Source organism: Narcine bancroftii, chromosome 1 (genome assembly GCF_036971445.1).
Source record: "Narcine bancroftii isolate sNarBan1 chromosome 1, sNarBan1.hap1, whole genome shotgun sequence".
Classification (NCBI taxonomy): domain Eukaryota; kingdom Metazoa; phylum Chordata; class Chondrichthyes; order Torpediniformes; family Narcinidae; genus Narcine; species Narcine bancroftii.
Window position 1 is genome coordinate 14921139 of NC_091469.1, and position 14676 is coordinate 14935814.

At 40.3% G+C, this 14676-nt stretch overlaps 1 protein-coding gene across 13 annotated transcripts in view; it reads right to left on the bottom strand.

Moving 5' to 3' along the window:
- LOC138755303 (receptor-type tyrosine-protein phosphatase delta) overlaps window positions 1-14676 on the bottom strand; it is a 1191445-nt gene that overhangs the window by 587042 nt on the left and 589727 nt on the right. For all 13 annotated transcript variants that reach the window (XM_069921133.1, XM_069921109.1, XM_069921060.1 and 10 more), the window contains one exon: window positions 7588-7707. In XM_069921133.1, the coding sequence (XP_069777234.1) occupies window positions 7588-7707 (120 nt within the window). The remainder of the gene's footprint in view (window positions 1-7587; window positions 7708-14676) is intronic.

Consider the following 14676-nt stretch of genomic DNA (forward strand, 5'->3'; position numbering starts at 1 on the left):
TTATCTGGCTGTATAGCAAATGAAAAAAATAATTTCTATGCAAGTAAAAATATTCATGTTTTTAATATTTATGTGTAATTTTAAAATTTAGAGCCCCTTTATGCTGCAGACCCCACACGAGCATAATCTGGCACTGGGGTCCTTCAGTATGCTGTCTGCCTTTCCTTGGCAGCTGTCCATGTTCCGAGCTGTGTTCACTACCTTCTGTGGCTCCTCTGCGAATAGGCAACCTTGCCCACCAACATCCAAAATCTGACAAAATTTGAAGGAAAAGTTCACTTTGGCAGCAGATTCTTCCCATTGTTCCTCAATTGGTAGAAAACCATGATAAATTCATATTAAGCAGTGTTTATGAAAATTGAGCAAAAACTGCTGGGAGAACCTCAGCAGGTCAAACAGCGCCACAGAAGCAAAGGAATTGGTGGTGGGTTGTTTCAGGCAACGGCTCTGTACCAGAGTGCAGAGGGAAGATAGCCAGTATATAGAAGTGAGAGGGGAGGGACGAGGCAAGGGACTGGTAAGCGATGGGTATATACGAGTTATGGGGGAGATGATGGGCAGACAGAGGCAGTAGGAGGGGGAAGGGGAAATGTTGAGACAAAGGCTGGTAGGGGTTTGGGGGGGCACAAATGGATGTGAATTGATGGAGCCACGTTGGGGAGTGGAGACTATAGACTGTGACACATTTGAAGAAAGTGAGGTACAGAGTTGTGGGAGAGAGAGAAAATGGACAGAAGGTATTGAGGCATGGTGGAGTTGGTAGAACATAGAATGAAAACCACTGGGAGAAGTAGTGAATGGGTTGTGCAAAACTGAGCTCCTGTTGTCACACTGATGTATATCTTTACTTCAGCTGCACCAATACAAGCCAGCCAGGTACAAACAGGGAAGTGTAGATTCCCTCATGCACACCACATTGAAAATATATTTGATCCTTTACCTTCTACTCCCAGCTGTGAGCACGTCAAGACTACAATGAAACCAATCAAGGAACATACAAATTTGCAATACCTGGGCAGAAACTGGTTCTATCAATTATTTAAAATGTCAACATGAATTAAAAATAAATTAATAAATGTGAATACATATACTATATATATATGTATATGTATATAAGCTCCGACAGTGTAGCAGTAATAAACCAGACAAAGCCAAACTTCCTGTTGAGATATTTAAGTCAATTCCATCTCTGAAAATGTGGCAGAATGGTGACTTGCCCACATTTTGGACATCTCCTTGTGCATCTACAGTGCCGCAAAATTGGATAGATTTAGAAAACAGGAATCAGATTGTTCATGAATGCACAATTAATTCAATCCTATTCAACACAATTCAGCAAATGACTCAAAACTCTTTCTTCAAAGAGGATGAATGCTATCTGGCCCATCTAATTCATCTTGGAATACAATCCTACAATCCCCTTCATTTCATCAAATGAGTAGAATTCTTATCAGGATGTGCCACATCCCAGAGATCAACCACCATTTGTCATTATTAGTGCTTATTGATATCAACTATGTGTCAACAGTTCATTGATGACAGCTTCACTTGAGGTTGCATGCCACTGGCTGCCTTCTTTCAAGTTTCAAGAGTCGACATGACTTCCAGCAAGCATTGTGAAACTATGTGTTACCGTATATTCTCGTGTAAAAGAATGTAACAGTCAACCCCTCTATTTTTGGCCAAAAAATTTGGAATTTTCCATATATTCCAGTTAAAAGCAAGGACAGTAAAAGTGGGGGAGCCAGCCTTGGATAACTAAGAAGATAAAGGAAGGCATCAGACCAAAAGCTTGTGCATTCAAAGTCATCAAGAGCAGAGGGAGAGGAAAAGATTGGGAAACCATTATGAAGCAACAAAGAACTACAAAGCAAAAGGAAAATAGACTATGAGAAAAGATTTGCACAAAATATAAAAATGGACAGCAAATTTTTTAAAATGATTATATAAAGCATAAAAGGGTGGCTAAAGTGAATTTTGGACCCTTGGAAGATGAGAAGGGAGAATTGATATTGGATAATGAGAAAATGGTTGAGGCTTTGAATAACAATTTTTGTATTGCTATATATGGTGGAGAATATATCCAGGAATTTATTTATAAATAGAATTCAAAACTGTTAATAGGAATTAAGGATTCACCTATTTTGAAACATTTAATTAAATTAATGAGGAAGGTGGAAAAGGTTTAATTTCGCAGAAAATGCCTTTATAGCAAAATATACTTTTTCCTTTTACTATGAATAATCAATTTTTGAAGATTTGGAGCCAAATGGGGATTAAAAAAAATAAAAGATTATTTTGAAGCTAGTAAATTTATTACTTTTCAACAAATGAAGGAAAAATGTAATGACCCAAATTCTAATTTCTTTTGTCTTCTTTGGCTTGGCTTCGCGGACGAAGATTTATGGAGGGGGTAAAAAGTCCACGTCAGCTGCAGGCTCGTTTGTGGCTGACAAGTCCGATGCGGGACAGGCAGACATGATTGCAGCGGTTGCAGGGGAAAATTGGTTGGTTGGGGTGGGGTGTTGGGTTTTTCCTCCTTTGCCTTTTGTCAGTGAGGTGGGCTCTGCGGTCTTCTTCAAAGGAGGTTGCTGCCCGCCAAACTGTGAGGCGCCAAGATGCACGGTTTGAGGCGTTATCAGCCCACTGGCGGTGGTCAATGTGGCAGGCACCAAGAGATTTCTTTAGGCAGTCCTTGTACCTTTTCTTTGGTGCACCTCTGTCACGGTGGCCAGTGGAGAGCTCGCCATAAGTAAAAGCCTTGTTGACTGATAAACTAGGTCAAAATTTGAGACTACCAAGACAGAATGAATTAGAATTATTGACTACTAAGGGTGATATGAATAAATTTATTTCAGAAATTTATAAATTACTTCAAAGCAAAATTCCAAAGTTAGGTATTCATAAATCAAGAATAAGATGGGAAGTTGATTTAGATAGAAAGTTTAACTTCCCCAAAATGTAAAAAAAAAATCCAAATGATCAGATTTATGTTTTAGATGTGGTTAAGAGATAGGTTCATTTTTTTCATTCTACTTGGGTAAAATCCCAAGGAAAAACCTTTCTGGATAGAGGTGAAAGTATTTTTGGAAAAAGAATATTAAAGGTAAAACTCCTGCTTGATCTGATCTTATTTTTGTTGGGTTATATTAAAATGATTAGTTTTAAATGAAGATTAACTATGTATCAAATTGAAATTTTACCATTAGCTCTAGCTATTTCTACAAAATGCATAGCCATTATTTGGAAATCAGATGTAGATTTAGGGATGGAGAGATGGCATGCTGAATTATGTTCTAGTATTCCACTTGAAAAAAAAACATAATTTGCATGATAAATATCATTTTGTTTTGAAAATATGGATCCCATACTTACAATATGTTGGTTTGAACGTTTGAGAGCTCTCAATAACTCATTCTAGTTGCAATTCTCAGCTATATAGCTATTTGAATTGAGGTTATATTTTGAGGTTGAGGTTGTATTTTTGATGTTCTCCTTTTTTTCACTTTTTTTTCTTCCCTTTTATTTTAGGGGTTTGTGGGTGGTGGGGGGGAGGTGGTGGAGAGGTAGGGAAGGATTAAGGGATTTTTTTAAACCACATATGTATTGTTTTTTCAATTTATTCTTTTAATGACTGTAGTTGTGGTTTTTTCAAACTTTTTAAATAAAATATTTTTTAAAATGCCAAAGACAGATATTATGGATGTGATGGAAGTTGAGGACCTGGATGTAATAGCTATCCCTAAAGAGGACATACTCAGAAATATTGAGGGTCTAAAGATAGATAAATCCCCTGGCCTGATCCTAATGGAATACATCCCAGGGTAATGAAAGAAATGGCAAAAGATATAGTCAAGATTTATTTACCAAAATTCTCGGGACAAGTCCTGGTGGATTGGAAAAGGGCGAACGTCATGCTGCTATTTAAAAAGGAATGTAGGCCAAAGGCAGGGGACTTTAGGCCAGTTAGTTTAACATCTGTAGTTGGGAAAATGTTTAAAGCTATCATTAAAGAAGAAATAGCGAAGCATTTGGAGTGAAATAAATCCATCAGCATTTGTCCTGTTTGACAAATTTACTCGAGTTCTTTGAGAATATAATGAATGTAGTAGATAGAAGGGATTAGATGGACATTGTTAACCTCGATTTCCAGGAGGCATTCAATAAGGTGCCATATAAAAGACATACAGAACATAAGGATGCATGGAATTGGGGATGATGTATTACCATGGATAGAGGATTGATTAACCAATAAAAAGCAGAGAGTTGGGGTGCAGAGGTATTTTTCTTGTTGACAATCGGTGGTGAACAGGGTGCTGAAAGAGGGGACATAGTGTAGTGTATCTAAGTTTGGTGATGACACTAAACTGAGAGGAAAACCAAATTTTGCAGAGAATGTGGAAAGTCTGCAGAGAGATACAGATAGATTATGTGAGTGGGCAAGGGTCTGGGATATGGAATACAATGTTGGCAAATGTGAGGTGATCCACGATGGAAGGAAGAATGCAACATCAGAATGTTATTGAAAAGGCAAGTGATTGTAACATTCTGACATGCAGAAGGAATTGGGAGTACTTGTGCATAAATTGCAAAAGGTTGGTTTGCAGGTGGAGCAGGCGATGAAGAAGGCAAATGGAATTCAATTGCAGGTACAGCAGGCTATCAAGAAGGCAAATTGGCCTTCATTGCAAGAGTGATTGAATTTAGGAGCAGGGAGGTTATAAAGCAATTATACTAGGTCCTGGTGAGGCCACATCTTTGTGCAGTTCTAATCTCCTTACTTGAGGAAGGATATACTAGCTTTGGAGGCCAGTGCAGAGGAAGTTCACCAGGTTGATTGCAGGGATGAGGGAGATGGGCAATGAGAAGATATTGAGTCATCTGGGACTTAACTCACTGGGATGTAGAAGAATTAGAGGGGATCTTACGGAAACATTTAAATTATAAAAGATCAGAACTAGTGGACATAGATTCAGGGTAGTAAATTTCGGACAGAAATGAGGAGGAACTCCTTTCCCAGAGGGTTGTGAACCTATGGAATTTGCTACCCAATGAAGCAATTTACTTCAGTAAATATATTTAAGATGATGTTGTATTAATTTCTACATAGTAAGGGAATGAAGGGATATGGTGAAAAGGCAGGTAGGTGGAGATGATCAGATCTATCCCTAAAGAGGACATACTCAGAAATCTTGAGGGTCACATCAGCCATGATCTTATCGAAAGGGGGAGCAGGCTCGATGGACCAGGTGGCCTCCTCCTCCTCCTATTTCTTATGTAAAAGTTGACTCTAGTTCTTCACAGATAACAGATCAACAGCTGCAAGTACCTGTTCATAAATGTTATGATGAGGAAATTATTTATTTCTGTGTTATTATGTATTTCGATGTACAATTCATACAATTTTTAGGTTACAGATTCCCTAAGTTCAATATTTATACTTACCAGTAGAGTAATATGTGTGATTATCGCAAAGTATATCATGCCACCATTTCTTATTTTAAACCATATGAGTTTACTTCATGATAATTACTGTATTCCTGAATGTTGATAACCTCTGATTACAAAACACTGACTATTTAGTAGAATCCTAGCGAAGATTTTGCCTGCAATGGAGAGCAGCGTAATACCTAGTGTCGCCGAGAATATTCTCCCAGAATCACAGTGCGGCTTTCGCGCAAACAGAGGAACTACTGACATGGTCTTTGCCCTCAGACAGCTCCAAGAAAAGTGCAGAGAACAAAACAAAGGACTCTACATCACCTTTGTTGACCTCACCAAAGCCTTCGACACCGTGAGCAGGAAAGGGCTTTGGCAAATACTAGAGCGCATCGGATGTCCCCCAAAGTTCCTCAACATGATTATCCAACTGCACGAAAACCAACAAGGTCGGTTCAGATACAGCAATGAGCTCTCTGAACCCTTCTCCATTAACAATGGCGTGAAGCAAGGCTGTGTTCTCGCACCAACCCTCTTTTCAATCTTCTTCAGCATGATGCTGAACCAAGCCATGAAAGACCCCAACAATGAAGACGCTGTTTACATCCGGTACCGCACGGATGGCAGTCTCTTCAATCTGAGGCGCCTGCACGCTCACACCAAGACACAAGAGAAACTTGTCCGTGAACTACTCTTTGCAGACGATGCCGCTTTAGTTGCCCATTCAGAGCCAGCTCTTCAGCGCTTGACGTCCTGCTTTGCGGAAACTGCCAAAATGTTTGGCCTGGAAGTCAGCCTGAAGAAAACTGAGGTCCTCCATCAGCCAGCTCCCCACCATGACTACCAGCCCCCCCACATCTCCATCGGGCACACAAAACTCAAAACGGTCAACCAGTTTACCTATCTCGGCTGCACCATTTCATCAGATGCAAGGATCGACAATGAGATAGACAACAGACTCGCCAAGGCAAATAGCGCCTTTGGAAGACTACACAAAAGAGTCTGGAAAAACAACCAACTGAAAAACCTCACAAAGATAAGCGTATACAGAGTCGTTGTCATGCCCACACTCCTGTTCGGCTCCGAATCATGGGTCCTCTACCGGCATCACCTACGGCTCCTAGAACGCTTCCACCAGCGTTGTCTACACTCCATCCTCAACATCCATTGGAGCGCTTTCATCCCTAACGTCGAAGTACTCGAGATGGCAGAGGTCGACAGCATCGAGTCCACGCTGCTGAAGATCCAGCTGCGCTGGGTGGGTCACGTCTCCAGAATGGAGGACCATCGCCTTCCCAAGATCGTGTTATATGGCGAGCTCTCCACTGGCCACCGTGACAGAGGTGCACCAAAGAAGAGGTACAAGGACTGCCTAAAGAAATCTCTTGGTATCTGCCACATTGACCACCGCCAGTGGGCTGATATCGCCTCAAACCGTGCATCTTGGCGCCTCAAACCGTGCATCTTGGCGCCTCACAGTTTGGCGGGCAGCAACCTCCTTTGAAGAAGACCGCAGAGCCCACCTCACTGACAAAAGGCAAAGGAGGAAAAACCCAACACCCAACCCCAACCAACCAATTTTCCCCTGCAGCCGCTGCAACCGTGTCTGCCTGTCCCGCATCGGACTTGTCAGCCACAAACGAGCCTGCAGCTGACGTGGACTTTTACCCCCTCCATAAATCTTCGTCCGCGAAGCCAAGCCAAAGAAGAACAAAACACTGACATAGTTGTAATTCCCAGTAGTGGGCCAAAGAGCCTGTTTCTGTGCAAGTGTTTTGCAACCAATAGATGTTAGTATCAATAAACCATTTAAAGTTATGATGAGAATGAAGTGGAGTAACTGAATGGGTAAAGGAGAAAAAACATTCACAAAAGGAGGCAGTATGCAGGCTCCATCACTGCATCCAATCTGTGATTCATGGAAAGAAATGATCGTCGATATTATTGTCAAATCATTCAAGAAGTGTGGATGTTCCAATGTATTGGATGTTACAGAAGATATATACGTAAGCTGTATTCAACCATTCATGATAGGAGCATGATAGGAGCCCTGTCACTGCATTAGAACTGGGTTATTAATGTTTCAGCAATGAACAAGTTTCTCCACATTCTTGGAAAAATGTATCCTTAAAGGAGTAAAAAATGTACCTTGTCTAATGTTAATGTTCTCACACAGTAGGTTGCCAGTTCAACTGTATCCTGCAGAGTGACTTGGATTAATCCCAAGGTTTCTGTACCTCTGGAAGGCCAATACTGGTCACATTTCACCTGCAAAAATAGAATAAAATTACTGTGTCTTCAAGATAAAAAGCTATACTCATAAATAACATTCTTAATATACAATGCTAATTTGCTGTTGATTTAAAAAAAAACACTTGAAAGTCATAGTACTGAATTCACAGACTTTATTATGAAGCAAATCATTTCACTTGACTAAAACAGGTCTCAGAAAAAAAAAATATTGATAAATCAGGCAACAATAAAGGGTTTTCCAATCTGTCTGAATTTTGGAGACTGTGTTGCTTAAAGAGAGAGAGAAAAAAAAAATCTCTCTTGAGTGTGCTACAAATGTGACCTCTGCCAAAGGAAAAGCACATTAGGGCCTTGGCGTTGCAAGAAATGGAAGGTTTATTCAAACAAAGACCAAGGTAATACTTTAATCCAGTCTGTAACTAACTGTTGACATAACTGCTATTTAGTAGATGTTGTTTGGGGGGTTTTTGAACACAGGACTTGAAAAATACATTTTAATTTTGCTTTCAATTTTCCACTGGTCCTGAAGCTAATGTAGTTGTTGAAAAAATTTAAAGGTAGCCAAAGACAGGTGCAGAGCACTAAAAACGTTTTCATTTGTAAAAAGTTATACAATTCATTTTTATTGTTTATATATTATCACACTGACAGAAATACAATGGAAAGCTTAATTTTGTGTGGCATACAGGCAGTTCACAAGTCACCACACTCGGGCTCCTCTGGATCCATAAAAAAATAATTTAATAGAAAATAGTAACCATGTAAAAACAAGAAAATAAAAATCTGAAACAAAAATGGAAAATGTTGGAAATTTCAGCGGGCCAGCCAGTATTTGTAGAAAGAGAAATACTGTAGTTTAACCTTTGTGACTCATCATTATATATTCTCCTTTCCTGAATTAGTTTCTTGCTATGAACTTTTACTCCAAATTCTCTTCATATCCCTTGGTACAACAGAACAGATCCATCCTCAAATGTTTTTTTTTTGGGTGATTGCACTGGTATTTTACATTATTTATACATCAGACATTTCACCTCTTCAAATGCAGGTTATAGAAGGAACATCACCAAAGGTATATTTCACTTTAATACCATTAAATCAAGGTTTGCAAATTAATGTTCAGAGCTTATGCTTGCCAGCTTTTTCTGCTTAAACAAATATATCCTTAGGTTAATGAGTTCTAAAAAGTAGAATCACAGCCACACAGGATAACAAAATAATACAAAGGCATGGCATTTTATATAAGCTGTTAAATGGGCCAATATTATAATCATACTAATTAGTGTTGGTCTTGCTGGAGGCAGTGGCTGCAGAATGCTATTAAATTTATGGCAATTAATACATTTTGAAAGCAAACACATCTTTTTTATTGCCACAACCAACACTTAAATACATAAAAAGTAATTTGTTTCTCATTGTCCGTATCACAAGATCAACTCCCCGGCAAGGGCAGGTACAAACACCAAAGGCAAAAATGTTCCAAGTATCAAATGAACAATAATTTATTCTGTATTCTTGTGAACAATTATGCAAAATATTCTGATCTGACACCGATGGTTCAATTCTAACAATAGGATTGTTTATTCTGCCTGTGCAATTTTAGAGATGGATTCACCGAGAACATCTGCGCTGTGTCTAAAGCTAATCTATTACTGTCACATTTTTCAATTTCTTCACAGCAAACTAAATTCATCACTTTGCATGTAGTTTAGTTTAGAATGCTATTTCTTAAATTGAACTAACATGGATATAAAATGAATTGCTGTTTAATCTTTAAAGAACTTCATGATGAATTTATCACGAGGGAACCTATTTGCCCATTTGTTCTTTTGCCCAGATGCTTGGGAGCACAGACAGATTTTAAATGGGAGATAATAACTTGCCACTCATATTTTCAGACAAATAAAGCATCATCTCATGACAGGCACATTCAAAGAAACAGATCTTTAAGGGCAGAGTCAAAAATAGATATGGCTTCTGTCTCTATGATCGACAACTCAGAGCAGCTGGAATTTGTCTTGCAATTGTGCTTCAAAAAGTGAGGTATTAACAAAGTTGAACCTCATGCCTCTCATCTCCATGAGGGGCTACTTATCATGGTTCCACAAAGGGAGCAAGGATGGCCCAAGTTTTCTGCAACCAACTTTGATGCACTGACCAATGTGCACCAAGTGTTCACTTCATTTCCTTCTCCAACTCCCATTCTCCAATGGGAAGTGTGCACACTGTGAAAAGAGCAAAGACTCTTGCTACTCATCCAAAGAAAACGCTGCCGTCAGAGAGTGGCTTCAATCATCAAGGAGCCACTTCATCCAGGACGTGCACTGTTCTCACTGATCCATCAAGAAAGACTCAGACCACCAGATTTAGGAACAGCTGCTACCCTTCAACAACAAACTCAATAAGGGACTCATTTAAAGACTCTTATTTTACTAACTTAATTGATTTTTTTTCTCTATCTCTATTGCCTGGACACTTTGTTTCCATTTCTTTTTATTTGTTTACATTTGTATGCCATATGCATTTAGTTTTTGCACTACCCTTAAGTGGTCATTCTGCCTTGTCTGCAGGAAAAAGAATCTCAGGGTTGGATGTGACATCATATATGTTCTCTGACAATAAATCTGCAATCTTTCTTCCTTTCATCTCTAAGGTTTCCATTGAAATGAATGGGTTTGTGTATCCTCTGCAAAGTCCATCTGTGGCAGAATCTGTAAACAGATTCTCCAGTTACATGTTGTGAAGTTTCAACGGGTCTATGATCCCCTGTTGGACACTTAAGCAGAGTCAATGACACATTTCATACCTGACAACGTCAGCATGTTTGGAATAACGGCATTCAGATACAAACCTCCAGGCATTTAGGTTCAAGTTTGTCTCCGCTCCATCCTCAACATCCATTGGAGCGCTTACATCCCTAACGTCGAAGTACTCAAGATGGCAGAGGTCGACAGCATCGAGTCCACGCTGCTGAAGATCCAGCTGCGCTGGATGGGTCACGTCTCCAGAATGGAGGACCATCGCCTTCCCAAGATCGTGTTATATGGCGAGCTCTCCACTGGCTACCGTGACAGAGGTGCACCAAAGAAAAGGTACAAGGACTGCCTAAAGAAATCTCTTGGTGCCTGCCACATTGACCACCGCCAGTGGGCTGATATCGCCTTAAACCGTGCATCTTGGCGCCTCACAGTTTGGCGGGCAGCAACCTCCTTTGAAGAAGACCACAGAGCCCACCTCACTGACAAAAGGCAAAGGAGGAAAAACCCAACACCCAACCAACCAATTTTCCCCTGCAACCGCTGCAATCGTGTCTGCCTGTCCCGCATCGGACTTGTCAGCCACAAACGAGCCTGCAGCTGACGTGGACTTTTTACCCCCTCCATAAATCTTCGTCTGCGAAGCCAAGCCAAAGAAAGAAGAAGACAAGTTGCAGAGTGCATAAGGATTAGTGACAGAGAGTGGGTGCAGGAAATGTGATGAGCACTGAACCCCCTTTGGTAAAATGCAGCTGTCATGAAAATGACTCATGCGTGGAGGATACAAGACATTTCACTGCATACCACCATTTAAAGCATTGTTGCAGAGGGGCTGACATCATTGGTGCAGCGATTAACTATGGCTGACGAAGGCCGCATAGGATGTCTCCCTTTGGAGAGATGGCCCAGAAATGGCAGCGGAGGTCAATGCAAAAGTAACGTTTGAAGAACCCGAATGTCACACAAGTCAAGGTCAGTGAATGCACCTTCAGATGCTTTAGCCAGGAAATGGTGCCATAGGCCTCTGTCACTGATCAAATCATCATCTCTCCCTTCATTCAACAACAACAATGATCTGAGATGCATACCTCAGAATCATTAGTTTCATCCTACACTCCTATTTATTTTGGTTGTGAGCTTCAAACAATCATCTGATTGAGTCATAGAACATAAAAACAGGCCCTTCAGCCATTATATCTATGCTGACCATAATCCTGTTTTCCAAAACACGGACCGTTAACCTTCTATGGTTTGGCAGTTGAAGTGTTTGTCTTGTGCGGGAGAGAATGCAGAAAAGATTGACCAGGAGTTTGGTGGGATTAGATCATTTCATCATGAGTAGAGGTTAGACAGACAGGGGGCAGGAGAAACTGCATATGCTGGAATCAGGAGCCAAAAACCAATCAAGCTGAAAGAACTCATCAGTGGGGAGAGAAGGAATTCAACTCAACATCCTGATGAAGGGTTCGAATTTGAAACGTTGACCATTATATTTTGCTGCTCAACCCGTTAAGATCCTCCGGCAGATTGTTTTTGGCTTTGGATAGATTAAGGTTGTTTTCTGTAGAGTGTAGGAGGCTGAGGGGTGGACTGATTGGATGAATAAAATTATGAGAGGGATAGAAAGGGTAGATCATGAGGATAATTTCCCCATGGCGGGAGTATCAAAAACAAGAGGGTTCAGGTTTCATTCAAGAGGAAGGAGCTTAGATGGCTCTGGTCTGTTTTACACATTTCAGACTGAGAGTGGCTGATATCTGATCATGTGGCCAGAGGAAGTGGTAGAATTAGATGCAATCAATATTTTTATTATGTTTAAATAAAAACTTAAATTGACGTGGCATAAAAGGATATGGACTTAATGCAGGTTCATGGGATTCATGCAGGTGGGCAGAACTGTGAGCAAGGGTGTGGTAGGCCAAAGAGCCTGTTTCTGTGCTGTGTGACTTGGTTGGGCTTAGTTGGGTGGCACATGTAGAGCAACCCTATTACAGTGCCAGAAACCTGGGTTCAAATCTGGTGCTGTCTGTAAGGTGCTACACGTTCTCCTTGTGATTGCATAGGTTCTTACGGGTGCTCCAGTTTCCTCATACATTCCAAAGACATATAGCATTAGTTGGTAACTTGCTCATTTGGGTGTATTTGGAACATGCCGACTCATGGACTGGAGGGACCTGTTACTGTGCTGTAATCCTAAATTAAAAAAAAATCTCTAGATATCTCCTTAATGCCTAAGGACTGCGTGATAGCTCAGATGCTTGCCATGCATGTCCACAGCATGCCTCTGGACATCAAGATGCAAAAGAGCTTCCAGGGTTTCTCACACATGGTCAGATCTCTTCCTGAAGGATGCCCCAGAGAGGTGACCCACTGCTGTGACTCTCTCCTATCAATCCCCTTCTTGTGCTGTGCAGACACTGCTCTTTCTCTCTAACATGCTAAAGGCTTCATGGATGTCCACGTCTGGAGCCAATTCACCCATGGGGAATCCCCAAAATCACCATGTCCATGAACGTGGATAGGATGGTGGCGAGGGTGTTGCATGCAATCGCCCCTATTGAATGGGGTATTGAAGGCAAACGTTGGTACCTCATGACACAGCTTGGAGAGGGGTAAATGGTTAGGATCACTGTGTTCTGTTCTGTTCATCCAGCTACAGGAAGGATACAAATAAGCTGGAAGGATTGCACAGAGATTCACCAGGATGTTGTGAGGATTGCAGGGTTCGAGTTATAGGGAGAGGTTGCATCAGCTGGGTATGTATTTCCTGGAGTATGGGAAATTGACAGCTGATCTTACAGCGGATTATAAGGTCATGAGGGACATGGATAAAGTAAATGCTCATAGACATTTTTCCCCCCCAGAGTAGATGATTCTAGAACAATAGGCAAATATGTTTTAGGTGGGAAGGGAGAGACTGAGTGGCATATTTTTCATTCAGAAGGTGATCTATATCTGGATCGAGGTGCTAGAGGAAATTGTAGAAATGGGCACAATAACAACATTTGAAAAGACAATTGTAAAAATTTTGGTAATAATTTAACCCCACCCTTGTGACGTTGTTGGTTGAACATATGTGTTCCACTACTGTGAAAGGGAAAACACCACACCATAAAACAGGATCTGAATGATCTTATAAATTATAAAAATAATTAAAAGGATCCCAGAAACTTATAAAGTTAAAGGTAATTTCAGTAGTAGAACATCTAATTTTTTTTTTCCAAAATCAGACATGGCATCACATCTGATAGCCATTGAGTGTGTATAGGAGAGACTGCATCCTTCCATCTCCCTAATATAGCTCTTCCAGTGATAAGGAGAGCAAATTCAAGTCAGCTGGCTTACTCATTCCAAACAGGGAAAGAAAAGAATTAGGAGTCAAGTTAATATTAAAAACTAAAGACAAGGTACAAAAAATACTTTCCCAATAGATAAAAAGGACATGACCAAAACATATGAAACATTGTAACTTCTTCAGTCTTACATCTGACACATTTTGAAGAAATATTAGAATAGAATTTAGCCAATTAAGCTAAATGTACAACTTTAAATTGTAACAATGAGTGTCAGGCACATAGAGAAGATGAATTTACCAATTTCAAAATAGATTCCCATGTAGCATCAGATTATTAGCATAATTTTTACATCTTTTTTTCTTTTTTGTCTTTTTCAATGTATCAGAGGTTATTTGTAGCTATATTATAATTATTTTAATACCTATGTATGATTTAGTTATAAAACAATAAAGATATTGAAAAAGGAAACAAAAAGATAATTGGGTAGGAAGGGCACATTTAAATCGATATATGGAGAGGAGGGGTTTAGAAAAATATGGAATAATGCAAATGGGATGAGCCCAGAATGCCACCTTGGTTGGCATGGATGAGTTGACCCAAAGGCCTGTCTGTCCGATATGACTCTAGAGTTCTGAACATTCTCCAATCCCTGCCAGACCACCCCTATGGACAACTAAATATTTACTTAATTGCTGAAAGTACTCAATTCTCACAGAATTGTGGAAGCAGCAAAAAACATTATAACAGCCAGACCAGAGAGCTTAAGCATCTTAAGCTTGACCTCCTTAAATAGCTCTACTGGTGGATTTGAACACTTCACACATATTCCATTGTTCCAGATGAAGAGAGCACCGGTAGCCCCAGAATGGTACCATCAGCAAATGACAGCGAGGACTGTTGTGGTCTGCGCACTCCCACTGGCACATGGTCAC